We start from the raw sequence: 17,839 nt of genomic DNA on the forward strand, positions 1-17,839 counted from the left end.
AATCAGTGAGCTTGAAGACAGGACAGTGGAAATTACTGAGTCGGAGAAGCAGAAAGAAAAAGGATTGGAGAAAAATGAGCAGGGCCTAAGAAACCAGTGAGACATCATCAAATGGACCAATATATGCATTGTGGGAGTCCCAGATGGAGAAGAGAAATGAAAGGGCAGAGAGAATATATGAAGATAATATGACTGAAAACTTCCCAAGTTCGATGAAAGACATAAGCATTAACTTATAAACAAGAAGTGTGAAGGACTCCAAGCTAGATGAACTCAAAGAGACCCACACTGAGACACACTGTGACCAACCATTGAAAGGCAAAGACAAAGAGAGAATTTGAAAGCAGCATGAGAGAAGTGACTTGTCACATCCAGGGGTCCTCAATAAGATCATCCGCAGATTTCTCCTCAGGAAGTTTGGAGGCCAGAAGGCAGTGGGCCAGTATATTCAAGAGCCAAAAGGAAAAACTGTCAACCAAGAACCCTTATCCAGTTAAAACTGTCCTTTAAAAGTGAGGGAGAAATTCTTGTCTAGATTGGATTAACACACAGTCTACAGGCACACACCTGATCATCTACATTTGCTCTCTTACAACACTAAACTATGTTTTCTACCTTTATCTTGTATCTACCTTCCACTTCAGCATTTTACTAAAAATAATAATAATAAAGAGAGAAATGTGGTATCCACATATAAATCAAGTATAAAAACCAAATGAGCATTCATATTTGAACTGACTGTTTATAGTTCATAATGCGTGAGCAAAACCGAAAGTTTCTGTGATGGCTGCCCTTGTACTGTTCACTATGTAACTTATTCATTATGTAAGAATTTGTTCTCCATGTAAGAACTTGTTTGTTATGCCTCAGAAGATTGGAGACTGACGAAAATTAGGCTTGGGGTGGATTAATGATTGTGCATTGAGCATTGACTCCCCTATACGGAATTTTATTGTCGTTAACAACCATTTGATCAATAAATATGAGAGATGCCCTCACAAAAAAAAAAAAAAAAAAAAAGGACAGACTTCCAATGGTAAAATAAATAAGTAACCGGGATGTAATGGATAGCGTAAGGAATATAGTCAAGATATTGTAACAGCTTGGTAGGGTGATAGCTGGAACCTAGAATTATGTATATAAATGTTTTATCACTGTGTTGTACACTTGAAACTAATGTAATGTAATACTGTGCGTCAACTACCCTTCAATAAAAAATAATTATCTAAAAAAAAAAAAAAAAAAGTGACGGAGAAATTAAGACACTCCTAGATAAACAAAAGCCAAGGGAGTTGGTGACGGTTAGGCCTGACCGGCGTGGAATGCTCACGGGAGTTCTGCAGGTGAAATGGAAAGACGGCGGACTGTGACTTGACGGCAACCATGTGGCGAGACAAAGACCGATACAGGCAAATATCTGGGCAATTATAGAAGCTATTATTATTATAATAATGGTGTGTACTGTACTTTTTGTTTTCTACATGATTTAAGGAAAAAGTACATTTTTTTAAGGAAAGCAATTATTAGCCTAAAAGCTAATGTTATTGTGACTTTGGTTTATAACTCCATGTTTGGTTTTCTATATAACTTGAGACTAATGCATTTATTTTTGCTTTTGGCTGGTAGGCCACCTATTTCTCAGCCATTTATCAAGTGAATTGACTTCCTTTGGAGTCTTTTTTTTTTTTTTGGTATTATTAATGTACAGTTACATGAGCAACATTATGGTTACTAGACTCCCCCCATTATCAAGTCCCCCCACATACCCCATTACAGTCACTGTCCATCAGTGTAGTAAGATGCTGTAGAATCACTACTTGTCTTCTCTGTGTTGTACAGCCCTCCCCGTGCCCCCCATCCCCTACATTATGTCTGCTAATCTTAATGCCCCCTTTTTTTTCCCCCTTATCCCTCCCTTCCCACCCATCCTCCCCAGTCCCTTTCCCTTTGGTAACTGTTAGTCCACTCTCGGGTTCTGTGAGTCTGCTGCTGTTTTGTTCCTTCAGTTTTCCTTTGTTCTTATACTCCACATATGAGGGAAATCATTTGATACTTGTCTTTTTCCACCTGACTTATTTCACTGAGCATAATACCCTCTAGCTCCATCCATGTTGTTGCAAATGGTAGGATTTGTTTTCTTATGGCTGAGTAATATTCCATTGTGCATATGTTGTTCTACATCTTCTTTATCCATTCATCTACTGATGGACACTTAGGTTGCTTCCATTTCTTGGCTATTGTAAATAGTGCTGCGATAAACATAGGGGTGCATCTGTCTTTTTCAAACTGGGCTCCTGCATTCTTAGGGTAAATTCCTAGGAGTGGAATTCCTGGGTCAAATGGTATTTCTATTTTGAGTTTTTTGAGGAACCTCCATACTGCTTTCCACAATGGTTAAACTAATTTACATTCCCACCAGCAGTGTAGGAGGGTTCCCTTTTCTCCACAACTTTGCCAACATTTGTTGTTGTTTGTCTTTTGGATGGTGGCGCACAACCTTGCCAACATTTGTTGTTGTTTGTCTTTTGGATGGTAGCCATCCTTACTGGTGTGAGGTGATATCTCACTGTGGTTTTAATTTGCATTTCTCTGATGATTAGCGATGTGGAGCATCTTTTCATGTGTCTGTTGGCCATCTGAACTTCTTCTTTGGAGAAGTGTCTGTTCAGATCCTGTGCCCATTTTTTAATTGGTTTATTTGCTTTTTGTTTGTTGAGGTGCGTGAGCTCTTTATATATTTTAGATGTCAACCCTTTATCGGATCTGTCATTTATGAACATATTCTCCCATACTGTTGGATGCCTTTTTGTTCTACTGATGGTGTCCTTTGCTATACAGAAGCTTTTCAGCTTGATGTAGTCCCACTTGTTCATTTTTGCAACTAATGCATTTTTAAAAATCATTAGTTTATGTTTTTGGACACACAAGTTACAAAGATGTAATTTTGTGACATTAGCAGCAGAGCTGTAAAGAGGCAGAGGTTTTGTACACTACTGAAGTTTAGCTGGCATAAATCCAAATCAGTGTTATGACTTCAGGATGTTGAGTATAATCCCCATAGTAACCACAAAGAAAATAGCTATAGAATATACACGAAAGGAATTTAAACATTTACTACAAAAAATCAACTAAACACAAAAAGAATACAGTGATACAGGAAATGGGGGACAAAAAAAGCTCTAAGTCATATGAAAACAAACAGCACAACAAGAGGAGCAAGGCATCCGTATCAGTGAGCCTTAGAAGGGAAGCACATTCAGACACGTCACAGCTCGGATGAACCCTGAGGGCACTGTGGTAAGTGAAATAAACAAAAGACAAATACTGTGTGATTCCACTTATATAAGGTACTTAGAGGAGCCGAATCCACAGACAGAAAATAGGACTGAGGTCGCGCCAAGCTCAGGGAGGGGGACGGGGACAGAGTTTCTACTGCGTAAGATGAAAAGAGGTGCAGAGTGGACGGTGGTGATGGCTGCACAACATCATGAACGTATTTAATGCTATGGAGCGTATACTTAAAAACAGGTTAGGATGGTAAATTCTGTGCTATGTGTATTTTACCACAAGAAAAGACTGAAAAAAAGACTTAACATAATAATGAAATGCAATGTGTGACCTTGATTGCATCTTAGCTCAAAAAATAACTGCTGTAAAAGGTGGTTCGGGGACAACTGGGTGCAGGTGAATGTGGACTGGGTAATAGGAGATAATTGTTCTCACTTCCTCATCCCCTCTTCTGGCCTGGCTCTTTGTATTGCATGAGAGCTGGGGGAGCATATCTCTGCCCCACTGACGGAGGGCATTACCATGGGACTTGCTTCGGCCAGCACACCAGTAGATGCGAAATGAGTGAAGGCCTGAAACATGCTTGTATGGCTGGCCTTCAGTTCTTGGGCTCTGATCATCCTCCATGAGAAGCTCATGCCAGGAAGGCTGCTGCTCCAAGGGCTGGGGGCCCCACCTAGGCCACTGGTGGTCTGGAACAGACCTGCCCAGCTAAGCCCAGCCTTATCAGCCAAACCAGCTAACTTGCACACCTGTGACCATGAGACGAAATGCCTACTGCTGTTATGAGCTGCTGAGGTAAGGAGTGGTTTGTTATGTAACATCACTGTGGTAAGTGCTGACTAGCTGACCTGGTTATGAAAGACAATGATGTAGTGCCTCCTATAGGGAAATATCCTTGTTTATTTGAGATGCATGCTTAAGGTTTATAAGAGTGGGTGTTGAGTATTATATTGTTAATTATATTTTAACACAATATATAAATTGTTAATTATATATATTGTTAATACTTTGAAGTGATCAGAACAAATAGACAGATAGATAAATAGGATGATAGATGGACAGATAGATGGTAAGATACATAGATAGATGGATGAAGCAGTTGTGGTAAATGTTGACAATAATTGGATCCAGGTAGTGAGAATATGGATATTCATTGTACTATTCTTTCTGCTTTTCATCATGTTTGGGATTTTTCTTCATTAGAAAAAGAATCAGTTCTGCACAGCAAAGGAAACCATTAACAAAACAAAAAGGCAACTTATAGAATAGGAGAAAATATTTGCAAATCATATATCAAAAAGGGGTTAATGTCTAAAATATATAAAGAAATCATATCACACAATAGCAAAAACCCAAACAATCCAATTTAGAAATAGATCTGAAGACATTTTTCTGAGGAAGACATACAGATGGCCAAGAGGCACATGAAAAGCTCCTAACACCACTAACCCCAGGAAACGGCAACCAAAACCAGTGAGACCCGCACCCACGGTCAGAATGGCTCTTATCAAGACGACACAAAGCACCAAGAGTTGGTGAGGCATGGAGAAAAGGGAGCCCTTTCTGAACTTACAGAGCACTTCTTTGTTGAGCATTTCAGTGGAATGGAAAATCCGCCCGTCTGAGCCAGAAAGGAGACGTTTCCTTCCAGATCTTTGTTTATCTAAAAAATAAAACACCCCAACCACCTCAGACATCACTCGAACCGACACGCACACCATGTCTGTGCAACCGCAGCCGGGCCCAGGCCCACCAGCTCCAGGGAACCCACAGCAAGGGGTCGCATGCTGGCCAGGGCCTGCTAGCACCTCCTCACACACACCCCTCAGGCCTAGAGGCACAAGCAGATGGTCCCTGCTAGCCAGGGCGCCAGAGGATGGCCGTGTGATTCTGCCAGCATTTCGGGAATATGTTGAATAGGTTTTAGAAGAAGCACAACGGGGCTCTCGGTGACCCTGCTGAGTGTGGGCGGGTCCTTCCTCCATGGGAGACAGCAGACACCCCAGCTCTGCCCACCACCCTCATGATGGGGTGAGTAAAATCCCTTCACGTCATTTGGCTGTGACCCTGAGACACTCACCATGGGCTTGAAGGTGACAAGCACTTCGCAGGACATCCCAGCTGACATGGGACCAGGGGGGTCAAAGCTGCAGACGCAATGGCCAACAGCACAAGTGGTCAGACCACACAGAGCAGAGCGCACTCTGCACTATATGAGTGGCAGTCAGGCTGGGATGGACGGCGCAGACCGGCCGCTGCCTTGGGCGTCTGAACCACCCCTCCGCCCCCTGCCTGCCCTGGACGCTGAGCCCCCGCCCCACAGAACCCCATTCACAGGAGAGGCTCAAGGAGCATGTGACCACCTATCGAGTGACTCCCAGGGCCGAGCCTGGAGGGGACAGGTGCTGTGGGCGGCACGGCACGGCTCCCCAGGGGACACACGCCCGGCCTGGGACCGGGGATCCAAGGCCTTGGTGCCCGCTGAGGGGTGTGAGCCAGGCAGGGAGCCGGGGCTGATCTCCTCTTTCAGTGAAAGACCCAGAGAAGGAGCCCTAACTTCTCAGAGAGACTCGAAGGGAGCCCGTCTCTCCTGGTCTGGATCCTGGGGGCAGGAAAGCAGCTCTCCACAGAATTTCTAACATCATGTTTGTTTTCAAAAGGTAGGATTTTACCTAATGTGCTTTGATTAGAAATATACATGCTAAAATTTCACAAAAATTTGTCCCTGGCTGGTAATGTCCGAATGACACCAGGCAGAAGCAAATCCCAAACTTCTGTGATGGGGAGGGAAGCTTCTGAAGCCAGAGGACACAGACTCCCTGAGGACGGAGCCCCGCCGGGAGAAGACGGACCCCGAAGTGTGTACGTGAAGCTGCCGCTTGCCTGCAAGGAGCAGGCCAAACTCCCAGACCCTCAGGCAGCAGGAAAACTGAATTCAGATCTTTAGAACACGTGAAGGTGAGGAGATATGAGACATGACAGAGGGTAGCCAGCCAGTCTCAGAAGGAACCTGGAACTGTTAGAAATGAGAAATAGGGCCACTGAAATCAGCCTCAAGGAGCAATTTCAACAGCTACTTAGAGACACCCAAGAGGCAGGGCACCGAGGGAGGAGCTGGCTCCCCTGCAGCGAAGGAAAAGGCTCCCGGCAGGGGGCGGGCACAGGGAGGGGGTACTTGGAGAGGCAGGACCAAGGGATTTATTTCCCAGATTGTTCAAAGACCCCAGTCCTCAGCCAGGACTCACTGGGAGCTCCGAGCAGGTCTGAGAAAGTGAGCCCCCACCAGGCACCTGCTGGTAGGATCAGGACACCAAAGACAGTGAGATCCCAGGGCAGCCAGGAAGGAGGCCGGGAACGCACAAAGGAGTAGAGGTTGCCCTGAAGGCTGGCTTCTCAGCCGCAGCACAGAGACTGGAATACAGGAATGAGCACCCGCCCAAGTACGAAGGGGCCTGCACGCCCGGCTCCCCCAGCACCAGGGCCCTGCATAGAGACCCTGCTCCCCCAGCACCAGGGCCCTGCATAGAGACCCTGCTCCCCCAGTATGACAGAAGCAGTTGCTCTCAAATTGGGAATTTCAGAGTCACCTTAGATCTCCAAGGACATCAACACTGGCAGAAACCAGGAAGTAGAAAAGAAAATATTTTTTCAAAATGCAGGCAAAATGCTAAGGATCAGAGGAAAACGGAGATGCCGCAGAAGACACACACAATAATGGTCATGGAATAATGGAGAAAAATAAAATGGTTAAGAAGAAAGCGCTAAGGGGGCCAGAGAGAAACTTATAGACATAAAAGGAGATCCCACTCAAGCATCGGCGGGGCTCTCAATGGAGAAAAGGGCCACAGGAGACGAGCAGTTTGAACACAGCTCAGGGAGCTGCCCTGGCAGGAGCGTTGGTCTCCACTTCCTGCTGAGAGGGGCAGGCTGCCAGGGAACCCCTTCCCGCAGTGGGACATCGCCATGCAAGGGGGAAAGCTCGGGCTGCTCTCGGGCAGATCCAGCACAAACACACAGACGCCTCGTGAAGACCCGGGCTGAAGGTTTTACGCCTGAAGCTCTGCAGCAGAGGCTGTGGGCGGACCGTGGGGCCTTCTACTTACTCGATGTGCACGAAGTCCTTGAGATGCTCCTCCACACCCACCAGCTTGCAGTAGTTAATCATGTAGGTTGCGTTTACCAACCTGATCTTTTTCTTGTACACTTTGCCAATGTCAAAATCCTAGAAAAATCAGAGACATCGTTACTCAAAGCTTTCCTGTGGCTGCCGCAGCACAGGTGAGGGGAGCGAGCCGCAACCATAACCGCCTCTCCTGACAGGCTGCAGCCAGACGGCGAGCTGGCGAGGACGGTCAGGAAGGCTGAGACCACAAAGCGAGGCGTCCCGGAGAGGCCTGCCCAGGTGGGCACGTGGAGAGCAGGGCCAGGGCACAGGAGGCGGCTGCCAGGGAGCCTCTGACCACACGGACTTGGAGCTGGTACCCACTCCATGGGACGGACCGCAGCTCATGTGGCCAGTCCCCTCTCCCCGCAGTCTGGTGACCGTGACTCTGGAGCACAGCCGCCTGCCCACCTGGGCTCCAGTGCCCCTGAAAGCATGTCCCTCGGGGAGGCCCTCGGCTGGCTGTCCCCGGGGACAAGTGTCCTCCTACAGTGGGTGTCCAGCCCCCGTGAGGCCCTCAGTGCCAGGTGAGGACAGTGGTGGGCAGACCCTGCAGGCTCACCTTGAAGTGGATGAGCTTGGGTTTGCTGTGGAAGGGCTGACCCTTGAATGAGTGCCCAGACGCCACCTGCTTGTGGACTATCCTGCTGGGCAGCTGCTCCACAGTGCGGGCCAGGATATCCTTGTCCACCTTTGTCCCACGCACAGGTTTTTGGTCCATGTCCTCTTTGGGCACCTGGGGTTTTGCAGGGACAGCGGGCACTGGAGAGCAGGCCTGGGCCGGCGAGGCACTGTGCTCTGTGGCCAAGGGCAGCTTGGGGTGGCAGAGGGGGCGGCACGGAGCAGCAGGCTCAGGGGCCAGTGAGGGGGACTGGGCCTCCACAGGACACAGGGAGCCCTGGCATTAGCAAGGCAGGCGGTTTTTATCCAGAGAAAGATAACATGAGAAGAGCTGAACTGCCAGGATCCCAGCAGGTTCCTGGGAAATAACAGCAGAGGAGGAATTTTCTAGATTTTCAAATCAGGCCAAGGGAAAGTTTTTGAAAGTTCTACAGGAAGCGACATTTTCTCAAGTGGCACAAATGAAGGTGCTTCCCTGGCTGACCCTGGAATGTAGGAAAGGGGATCTGTCTAGGGCGTGGCTCTGGGGCAGCAGACGCTGGCGCCCTCCTGCCTCGCCCTGGGTGGGGGCTGGCCTGGTAAGCCTGCCCTTTCCGGTGGAGGCCCGAGGCTGCCAGGCTTCTCAGAGCCACATGGCTTTGCCTGCCTAGCAACGGAGCCCACTTTGTAAGCATACCAAGGGCAGGGGACACCCTCTCAGCTGGATGCATGGCCGTGGCTGCCGGGGTGCTTGGGCAGGGACAGACGCACGGGGTGCTGTGGACACCCGCTGCCTTCTTGGCTCGTGGCCTTGCACCTGCCCTTCTAGACAGGACCACCAGGCCTCTGGAGTGCATGTTTCTTGAAAAAGGCTGCCAAAGTCTGAACTCTTGCATTTTTCTAGAAACACGACTCCCCGATGGTAAGCAGGACAATGAGGAATCGTTCCCCCACCCTGGGCCCAGTGACCAGGAGCAAGGGTGGCCGGGAATGCTTGGGCTTGCTGTCCCGCCACATGGCTTCACAGGGCGGCTCTGTGAGGGAGAAGGGAGGGTGGTGTGGTGGAGGGAGGCGGCCGGGTGTGCGGGGCAGCCATGCTGGGAGAGCCTCAGGCGGCCAGGGACAGGGACACAGAGGCAGATGAGAAGACAGGGTCCGGGCTCCGCTGGGGAGGTTCGAGCCCTTGGAAGCGGTACCTGGTACGAATCACAGTCTTCACTCCAAAGCCCGGGGATTTCCGGCTCCGCCAGCATGCCGCTCTTGCCGGTGACGTTCCCGGAGCCCCCCTGGACTGACTCACTGGATACGGCTTCCACGAGCCGAGAGGTTCTGGGATGTGCGGGGCTGTCGATCTCCTGCAGCTGCTGACGGGAAACAGGGAACACACAGTCAGCTCCAAAGAACAGAATAAGAGGACCCCGCGGGGCAGAGCCATGCACAGCTGACACTGTTCTCACAGAGCTCCTCTTCCCCTGGAGACCAAGGCACGTTCTGTTTTGTAACTTTTTCCATCTAAAATGTGTCTTTACGCATCCCTAAATAGCTTCATCCAACGCTCACAAAACAGTCCACAAAAATGCCCAACTTCCAATTCCATGTGCCTGAGCCACGCCCTGGAAAGCCCTTGGTGGTGAATACCTGGAGGACACCAGCGCTGGCACTGGGCTCGCTGGCCTGCTCTTTTGTACAGAGCACTGGCTCCATGCCAGGCATGGGCACACCGTGAGGAGCCAGCCAGACTCCAGAAGGCATCAGACAAGGAACAAGCCTGCTGATGGAGGGGGCACAGCTGCACTGTGAGAAAGGCCCCCGCGGGGGTGCAGGGAAGGCACCCAAGATGGGAAGGTGGGTGAGGGGAGGAGCCCTGAGGTGCTCGTGAGCCCAGGACAAAGGGCGTGGGCTGGGGAACAGGTGGGGGCCTGAATGCGCAGAGCCGAGGCCAAAAGTGAGGAAGCCCCTGGGGGCCAGTGACCTTGACCTTCGGGTTTTGGGGAGCACAGGGCAGAAGCAGAGGTGCAGTGCTGGGCTCAGGAGGGGTCCTGATGTCCCTACCCCACACTCTCAGGGGCAGGAAACTGGCCTTTGGTCACTGGCCTGCTGTCACTTGGGCATGGTGAAGGTAGCCTGAGCCACCCTCAGTGCCATGGCTGCGCACTTCCCTGCTGGCAGTGGCATCCCCAGGGCCTGGCTCCACTGGCAGATGAGGCTCTGGGGACCTGCGCCACCTGCTGCCAGGGGGATGCTGTGTGACCTGCCACCTGCACTGCCCTGGACCCCTCAAGCTGGATTCTAGAACATACACACCCAGCCCTAGAGCTACCCGAAGACTTGCTGACTGGGTGATGGGAGGCGGCGTCCCACCTTAGTGGGCAGTTTCTGTGTGACTTCAGTGGGAGAGGGAGGTACAGTGCTCCAGGCCCCGGGCGCCCTGAGACCCACACGCCTGACCCAAGGGACATCTTGCTTACCAGTGGGCAGCAGGTCATGGCTGCTGTGGCCTTCCCTTCGCAGATGTGGGCCACGTAGCTCCAGGCCTTGTCCCTCAGCGTTAATCGAGCTGTGGCTTTGGCAGGGGGACATGCTTTCTTCTTCCTGGCATCCTCCTTGGCCTCCTCCTTCAAAATCCGACTTACAATCTCCTGCTTTCGGAGCCTCTGCTCCTCCTCAAATGCACTGTGGGAAGATGCCACCAGCTGAGAGCAGCCCCAGCCACCTGCAGCCCAGGAAAGCCTGCGGGTGGGAGCCTGTGCCCAGAAGTGGGCATGGGTGTAGGAACAGATTGGTCCTGTGTGAGCCCCAGGCTCACGTGCGAGCTGGCAGAGGGGCCCAGGGGTCCTCTGCCAAGCTGGAGACTCAGGCCTGCACCTCCTGCCAGCCCCCACGGTAGACCTTGACCCCTCGAGTGCAGCCCTGCTCCTGGTGTCCAGGCTGGCAACTGGGGCAGCCCAGGTGAGGGCCTCAGGCACCTTCAGGGCCTGGGGCTGCCTGCTCCTTCCCTACCCCAGCTGCTCCCGGCTGGCGTCTGGCTGGGCTAAGGGACTGGAGGTAGGTGGAGCAGCCCTGCAGCACCCCAGCGGGGGCAGCACCCCAACGTAGTGCTGACACACAGAGCCCTGTGAGCTGCGGCCGAGAGACACTGTCCCCAGAGAGAGGGCCAGGGCTACACCTGGCAGATCCTAATGTGAGCACGATCAGGGATGGCTGGGGGGCCCTCCAGGCAGGGAGAGCTTCAGAAAAAGGCACCAAGAACACAGAAATAACCAGCACATCATGGCCTACGCTGGAAAAGCAGAGAACTGAGGAGGAGGGAAGGGTAGGTGCAGAAACCTGGCGGTGGGTCCCAGGAAGCCATTCCTATGGGGGCTGGGTAGGACTGGGGCCACCTTCATCCCTCAAGGCAGGGTGCAGCCCAGGAGAGTGTATGGGGACCTTGAAGGACTGAGGGGGGTCTCAGGGTGAAAGATGGGCTGCAGGTACACTGAGCACCTGCTTGGGGAGCCCACGAGGCAGCAGGTTAAAGATGAGCCCGGCAGCCGCAACTCCCCCACACAAGGTGGGGAGGGTGGCTTAGGGCACCAGGAGACCCTGGAGACAGGGCACGCAGCCTCTGGGCCTCAAGGCTGCTCCTGAGAAGCCAGGTCATGAACCCAGGAGCCACGCGGGGGCAGGAGGAACTGTGCTCTGAGGCCCAGGCCAGCTGCTGGGGTCTGAACAGCAGGGGTGGAGAGAGGCACTGGGCAGAAACAGGGCAGGCCTGAAGTCCCCCCACCCCCGCGCCCCGCTCCTTGTCCTTGGGCGAGGCCCTGCAGCTGCCACTTTGCTGGCTGTGGAGAGTACCCCGGTGCTGCCTCGGCCTCACCGGTTCTGGGCTTCCAGCTCCTGATACCGGCGTTGGTGGAAAAGGTGCTTGAAAGCGTCCCCACCGTGGGCCAGAATCTCCGCCTTCTCCACCTGGGCCCTCTGCTCAGCCAGTGCTGCCTTGGCCTGGCCCCAAGCTTGAAATTTCCGCAGCGTTTCCTGGGAACAGAGAACACTGAGTATGCAGCACTAGTGCACTGTGCACGCGCATACCTGCACACACGCACGCCTGCACACACGCACATGAGCACCAGAGCTCCGTTCAGTAGGCGTCCTTAAATCAGTACTGCGTGGCCTGAGTACTGCCGGCAGAAACTACCCTCGCCATCCCCCCATCCTCCCTCCTTAAAGTCCTCGGGGCTCCAGGGGACTGGGCACCATCTCCCGCCGGGCCGGCCGCCAGTCCCAGCTCCCTCTAGGGCCCTGCCCACCGGGCTTTCTGCCGAGATGCTTTGCCTGGCCTCTGAGCCCTGCAGATGCTGCTCCCCCTCTTCCCCTGCTGCTTTCCTGGACAAACTGCTGAACCCTCAGGCCCTAGCGGGGGTCATTTCCCCCCCTCAAGACAGGGCCCCACTGTTTTCTTCCCGCCCAACTTCTAGTGCCTACCAAGTGCGGGCACAGACTGGTGGGCAAAAATCTGTGGGAGAAGCTGAGTAAGTTCCCAGGCAGTGACTAGGTGGTGACCTGAGGACACAAGACTTGCTCCCCCAGGACAGGAAGCTGAGTGGCATACAGGTGTGGACACTGACTAGAATGACAGCCTGCCAGGATGGACGCCCCACCAGGATGGACACTCCGCCTGGAAGGACACCCTGCCTGGATGGATGCCCTGCCTGGAAGGACACCCCACGAGGATGGACACCCCACCTGGATGGACACTCTGCCTGGAAGGACACCCTTGTCTGGAAGGACACCCTGCCTGGATGCCCTGCCTGGGAGGACAGCCGCCTGGAAGGTCAGCCCACCTGGACAGGTTCCCAGAGGCAGGCTGGGCCAGGGTGTTGGGTGGGGAGGCCACCCTAGGGGCCACTGTGGCGGCTTCACGGCCTACCCGGTTGGCGGCGATGCTCCCCTTGAGGGCCAGCACGGCCTCCATGCGCCGCTTCAGGTGCTCCAGCGATTCCTTCCTCTCCTTCCTCTCCTGCTCTCGAATCCTGGAAGAGGTCGTTTCTCAAGGGGAGTGTGGGCGTGTGACATGCAGTGACGGGGATGCAAGGAGCCCTGTGCACGTCTGGTGCCCAGGGAGGCCACACAGGTGACATCAGGACAGGCAAGTGAGGAGTGTGATGCCGAACATAGACCCCAGATGCGTTCTCTGAGACACATTTCTCTAGGCTAGAGGCTCACTGCGTCTCACAGCCCCCTCTTCTGAGAATAAATAGGCAATCAGCTCAAAACTAAAAATACTAGTTTTTGATGATAAAGTATTATTTTTAGATGATGAAGTGATGGTATAATAATGAACTCTGGGCATTTCACAGCAAAAGCAAGGGAGCTACGTGCCTAGATTTCTCCTCAGGCACACGGGCAGGATGAGTCTGTGGCAGAAGACGCACCTGCCTAAGGAGGCCTTGAGGAGCTTCACCGCGACCTTGTGATTCTTCTGGGCATCTTCCACCAGCCTCTGGTGCCTGACCCCGTGCTCCTTCTGGAGGTACATGGATCTCCTGCAGGGGTTCGGCAGGGACAGAAAGGCAGGGAGTGTAGGGACAGTCACCCTAAGCAACCAGGCTTGTGGCCAAGGGGCAGGAGGGGATGCAGGCGGGGCTGGTGCCAAGCAGGACCGGGAGAAGTGGATGAGGGGTGGCGTGGGAGTGGGGGCCCTGCAGCTGCCCTGGAGGGTGGGAGGAGGGCCCTGTGTGTCCAGACCTGGATTCCACAGAGGCGGCAGGAAGAGCTGGCCAAGGGCTGGACGAGGCTGGGAGTGGAGGGACAGGGGCAGGGCAATGAGACTGGGTGGGAATGGAGAGTGAGGGGCAGGGGCGGGGGCTCCCCTCAGTGGCGGTACGGGTGCCATTGGCCTGTCTCCCAGAACGTGCAGGGGACTGAGTTGCAGGTGGGACGTGTGTCCAGGAGGACAAGCAGATGCAAGGTCAGCAGGGCTGGGGCCGGGGTCCTGGGTGGGACACAGATGGGCTGGAGGGGCCACAGTTCTGGGGGAAAGGCCGCTGGTTGGAGGAAGAGGCCAGGGCCTCCGTGCCCCTACCTGACCCTCAGCAGCCGGTTCCTCTCCACCTTCACCAAAGCCTCCTCCTCCCTGTGCAGCCGCCTGGCCGCCTGCACCTGCAAGCACCTCCTGGCAGATGTCGCCTCCTCCTGGGCACGTTTCCGGACGCCCTCAAGCCGCCCCTCCTGGATCTCAATATGCCACATGGCGCTCCTTGTAGACAAGAAGCACTTCTGTTGGCAAAGGTGCTGGGGACCTGGCCGCCCCTCCATGACGTGTCTGCTCCAGGCATCTGGGGAGGACCCGGGAGTCGCGGAGCCCCCTGGGCCTGCAGAGACCAGGCTCTCCCTGGCCCACAGCACCGTGGAGCCCCCAAAACAAGTCCAGCTGGCCAGACGCGGTCCCTCCCCTCCTGGGTGTCCACAGGCACCCCCTGCACCTGCCCGCAGTCGTGGGCCCCTGAAACATGCCCGAGGAGGCGCTACCTTTGAAAGGGGCACCCTGGGGTGCTGGGAAGGTACTTGGGTGGGGGGAGGCGGCTAGGGCCACGATGGGCAGCAGGGGCCTGTGGCAGGGTGACTGACTGCAGGGTCCCTCGGCCTGAAGAATATGAGGGCCCCCCTGAAGCCCCACCCTCTCTGAACAGCCAGTGCGGTTGGTCAGGGAGAGAGGATGATACAGAGATGGAGGAAGGGCATGGACCAGGGATCCATCGGCCACCCGGCCAGCACCTAGATTCCAGTGCAGGAGCCCTGCGCCAGGCTCTGGCCTCCAGGACTTTGGATGACAGACATGTGTTGGGTGGGGCCACTGGGCTGGAGGTGATTTCTCATTGTGGTGACTGTGGGAGCTCAAGGTCCCTGACACGTCCGCAGCTAACCAAGTGGCAGAGCCTCTGGCTGGGTACCGCCTGCTTGGCCCACACTGTCCTCTATGGACCCAGCTGTGGGCCACATTTGTGTCCTCCCATCACCATGGGAATGGAGGTTCAGCACTGAATCCTGAGTGCTTGGAACAGCACTTGGCATGCAGCAGGCACCTCACTACTGTATGAATGAGTGAGCGGCTCCATCTGAGCCACAAGTTTGCCTGCCTGGAAGCCCCCAGAATGAGACCCACACGGGAGGCCCCCAGGGATCCATGAGGTCTGCCTCTCTCAACCATGCCTTGGCCTCATGGGCCTGTGATGATGGGCACGCACAGACGGTGGCCGGGGGGCAGGGGGCGCACGGCAGGGCTGCTGAGAGCAGACTTCTGTGAGGGCACCTGGTTGGTGCACCGTGGAGGCAGGACCCCTGGGAGCTCAGGGCAGCACCACGGTTTGGCTGCTGGGGCAGGCTTGGAAAGAGTGGCCTAGGGGGTGGTAGCATGGCTCAGGGAGGCGTTGAGTGGCTGACAGGTCCAGAGCGTGAGGACAACAGTGAGGACAACAGGCCCCAGCGGGATTGATGCCACAGCCTGAGGCAGGAGACGGGAGCCCTGCTCGGCTGCTGCTCGGCCCTGCCCTCCCCAGGCCGGCCTGGCCACAGCCACCACAGGAGAGAAGAGGCGGGCCGAGCCCCCCGTTGGCACACCTCCGCCAGGACCCAGATGGTGCTCTGCCGTGGCGGGAGCAGCCGCTCCTGCTCTTGGAACCACCCTTCCCTGGACACAGGGGACCCCCTGCCACGTGTCCCCACCCACCATCAGCGCAGCTGTGTGGGGAATGGCCTGTTTGAGATTCAGGAGGCAGGGGGCCAGTCCCCAAGATGATCCCATGACCCCACCTCCTGTATTCACAGCCTGGGTGGTCAGCTCCCACCTGCTATCAGGTCTGCCATGCCACAGACGTGATGTCATTTTCCAGGTGACGCTAGGGGGCTGCACTGTTCCCCCAACCAGGATGGCTCATGGGGTGGGCGGGGCTGGCCCCTCACAGAGGTCCGGTCCCGTAGGCGCCAGCTGGGGGTCCAGTGAGCCTTCGGGTGGCACCTCCATGGCTGACATCCTGACAACAACCTCACAAGAGACCCCGAGCCAGACCCCTACCTTTACTGCTCCTGGCTTCCTGACCAGCTAGGAAATGAACAAGATAGTAAACACTTGTCAGTTTAAGCTGCCGAATCTGGGGGGGGTTGTCACCGAGCAGCTGGGAGGGACTGGAGGACGCTGTGTGCTGTCTGCGGGCAGGGATGTGTCCCCACAGGGTGGCCCCATGGCTGGAATGTGCACAGCCTGGAGGTAGAAGGCCACCAACCAGCACGCCCTGGGTGCCACCACCGGACTAAGATGAAGTGGGGTGAGGTCGCTGTGCTGGCTGAGGCGCTCTGAACAGTAAAGGGCAAGGGGGTGCTGGGGACTGCCTGGCGCATGAAAAAAGAGAGCCAGCCGGGGAGCAGACCCGGCCACAAGGCAGCTGCCTGGACGCACACAAGGGCCGCAGGTGCCGGCCAGAACTAGCCAACCCTACCCCACATTCTGTGCCTTCCTGCCGCCAATGCTAGGCCGGAGGGGCTCAGGCCAGGCGCCCTGGGGAGCAGGGCGGGAGGAGGCAGTGCGACCTGCCCCACGGCAGGGACGCACCCAACCTCAATCCCCTCCCCACCCTCCATCCCCGGGAGGGCTCGCAGTCTCCCAGGCACTCCTGGGCCACCCACACCCCTTGCCCAGCCCTTCTCTGCTTGAAGTAGCTAGAGGCGTTTCTGGTCTCCACAGCCAAAGCCCTGACCTGAAAAATACTTCACCTGCGCAACCTTTCCTGGGTGCATCCAGGAGAGCTGCGAAGGGCTTTTCAAGGTGGTGCAGGCTAGGGGAGCCCCGAGAAGGCAAACGTGGATCTCCTCGCACTGCTCATTGAAGGAGCCCCCTTCCCCGCCTCAGGCCACTTCAAAGTCAGGGGCAAAGTACCGCACGGTTTCATCCTTCACCCCCGGACCAGGCACACCCCACTTACTCGCTGTCACGGAGGGTGGCCACCGCCCGCGCCTGCAGACACTGCTCCTTCTCCAGCTCCACGCGCAGGCGGCCTGACAGGGCCTGGAGGCGGCCCACAGCTGCCCTGGTGCATGCAGGGTCCAGGAGGAGAGACGTGGGGGACAGCCGGTCAGAGCCTGTCACACAAGAGGAGGCTTGTCCCGCCCCACCGTGCCCCTTCAGCTGGGGGGCCTGCCGGCCATCTGGTCCCTGGCCTGCTGTGCTCCCTAGAATCAGCCCAGGTGTGAGGATCCTGCCGAGGTGCCTGTGTCTGCAGTGACTGGCCACGGACCTCCTGAGGCCCTTGGCAGCCGGGAGGCTTCCTCTCCCGGGACAGCAGGGCCTGGTGCTGGCCTGACCCGCCATGGTCACTGGAGCTCTCTCCCAGCAGCAGCGGAGCGCATACGCTCAGAGCCCCAGCTCAGGGGGCTGGGACAAGCTTCTGTTGTGTCCCTTCTCAGCACGGTGACCTGGGTGGGCCACCTGACACCGAGTGCCTCAGAGGGCTGCTGAGAGGACGAAGGCTGATGTGCGCACACATGGCCTGGCTCGTGGGGAGGACTCGGTACAGTCTGCAAACGCCTGTCCTGGCCACCCTCCAGTTGGGGGGGGGGCTGCTGGGCCACGTGCAGCAGCCACGTGGTCATCCGACCTCTCACCACCCCGCCCTGGCCCCTTCCCCTAACCGTGACTGCCCCTGTGTGCTGGCCTCTCTTAGGCAGTGGTCTCACTTCCCAGAAAGTTCTTTCTGGGTCACGGCAGGAGGCTCGCCTTAGTCACCCGGGTCCCGGCCTGGAGGTCGCTCCTCA

At 55.4% G+C, this 17,839-nt stretch overlaps 1 protein-coding gene across 6 annotated transcripts in view; it reads right to left on the reverse strand.

Moving 5' to 3' along the window:
• The window catches only part of CFAP74 (cilia and flagella associated protein 74), a 65,206-nt gene that overhangs the window by 37,544 nt on the left and 9,823 nt on the right, over nucleotides 1–17,839 (reverse strand). For 5 of the 6 annotated variants that reach the window (XM_036882624.2, XM_036882626.2, XM_057499616.1 and 2 more), the window contains 11 exons: nucleotides 17,011–17,115; nucleotides 14,118–14,291; nucleotides 13,468–13,578; nucleotides 12,963–13,065; nucleotides 11,913–12,070; nucleotides 10,522–10,726; nucleotides 9,250–9,417; nucleotides 8,016–8,189; nucleotides 7,395–7,513; nucleotides 5,372–5,438; nucleotides 4,865–4,954 (listed from right to left, as the gene is read on the reverse strand). In XM_036882624.2, the coding sequence (XP_036738519.2) occupies nucleotides 4,865–4,954; nucleotides 5,372–5,438; nucleotides 7,395–7,513; nucleotides 8,016–8,189; nucleotides 9,250–9,417; nucleotides 10,522–10,726; nucleotides 11,913–12,070; nucleotides 12,963–13,065; nucleotides 13,468–13,578; nucleotides 14,118–14,291; nucleotides 17,011–17,115 (1,474 nt within the window). The remainder of the gene's footprint in view (nucleotides 1–4,864; nucleotides 4,955–5,371; nucleotides 5,439–7,394; nucleotides 7,514–8,015; nucleotides 8,190–9,249; nucleotides 9,418–10,521; nucleotides 10,727–11,912; nucleotides 12,071–12,962; nucleotides 13,066–13,467; nucleotides 13,579–14,117; nucleotides 14,292–17,010; nucleotides 17,116–17,839) is intronic. The other variant, XM_036882625.2, reaches the window with a different exon arrangement.

Source organism: Manis pentadactyla, chromosome 4, assembly GCF_030020395.1.
Source record: "Manis pentadactyla isolate mManPen7 chromosome 4, mManPen7.hap1, whole genome shotgun sequence".
In the NCBI taxonomy this organism is placed as follows: Eukaryota; Metazoa; Chordata; class Mammalia; order Pholidota; family Manidae; genus Manis; species Manis pentadactyla.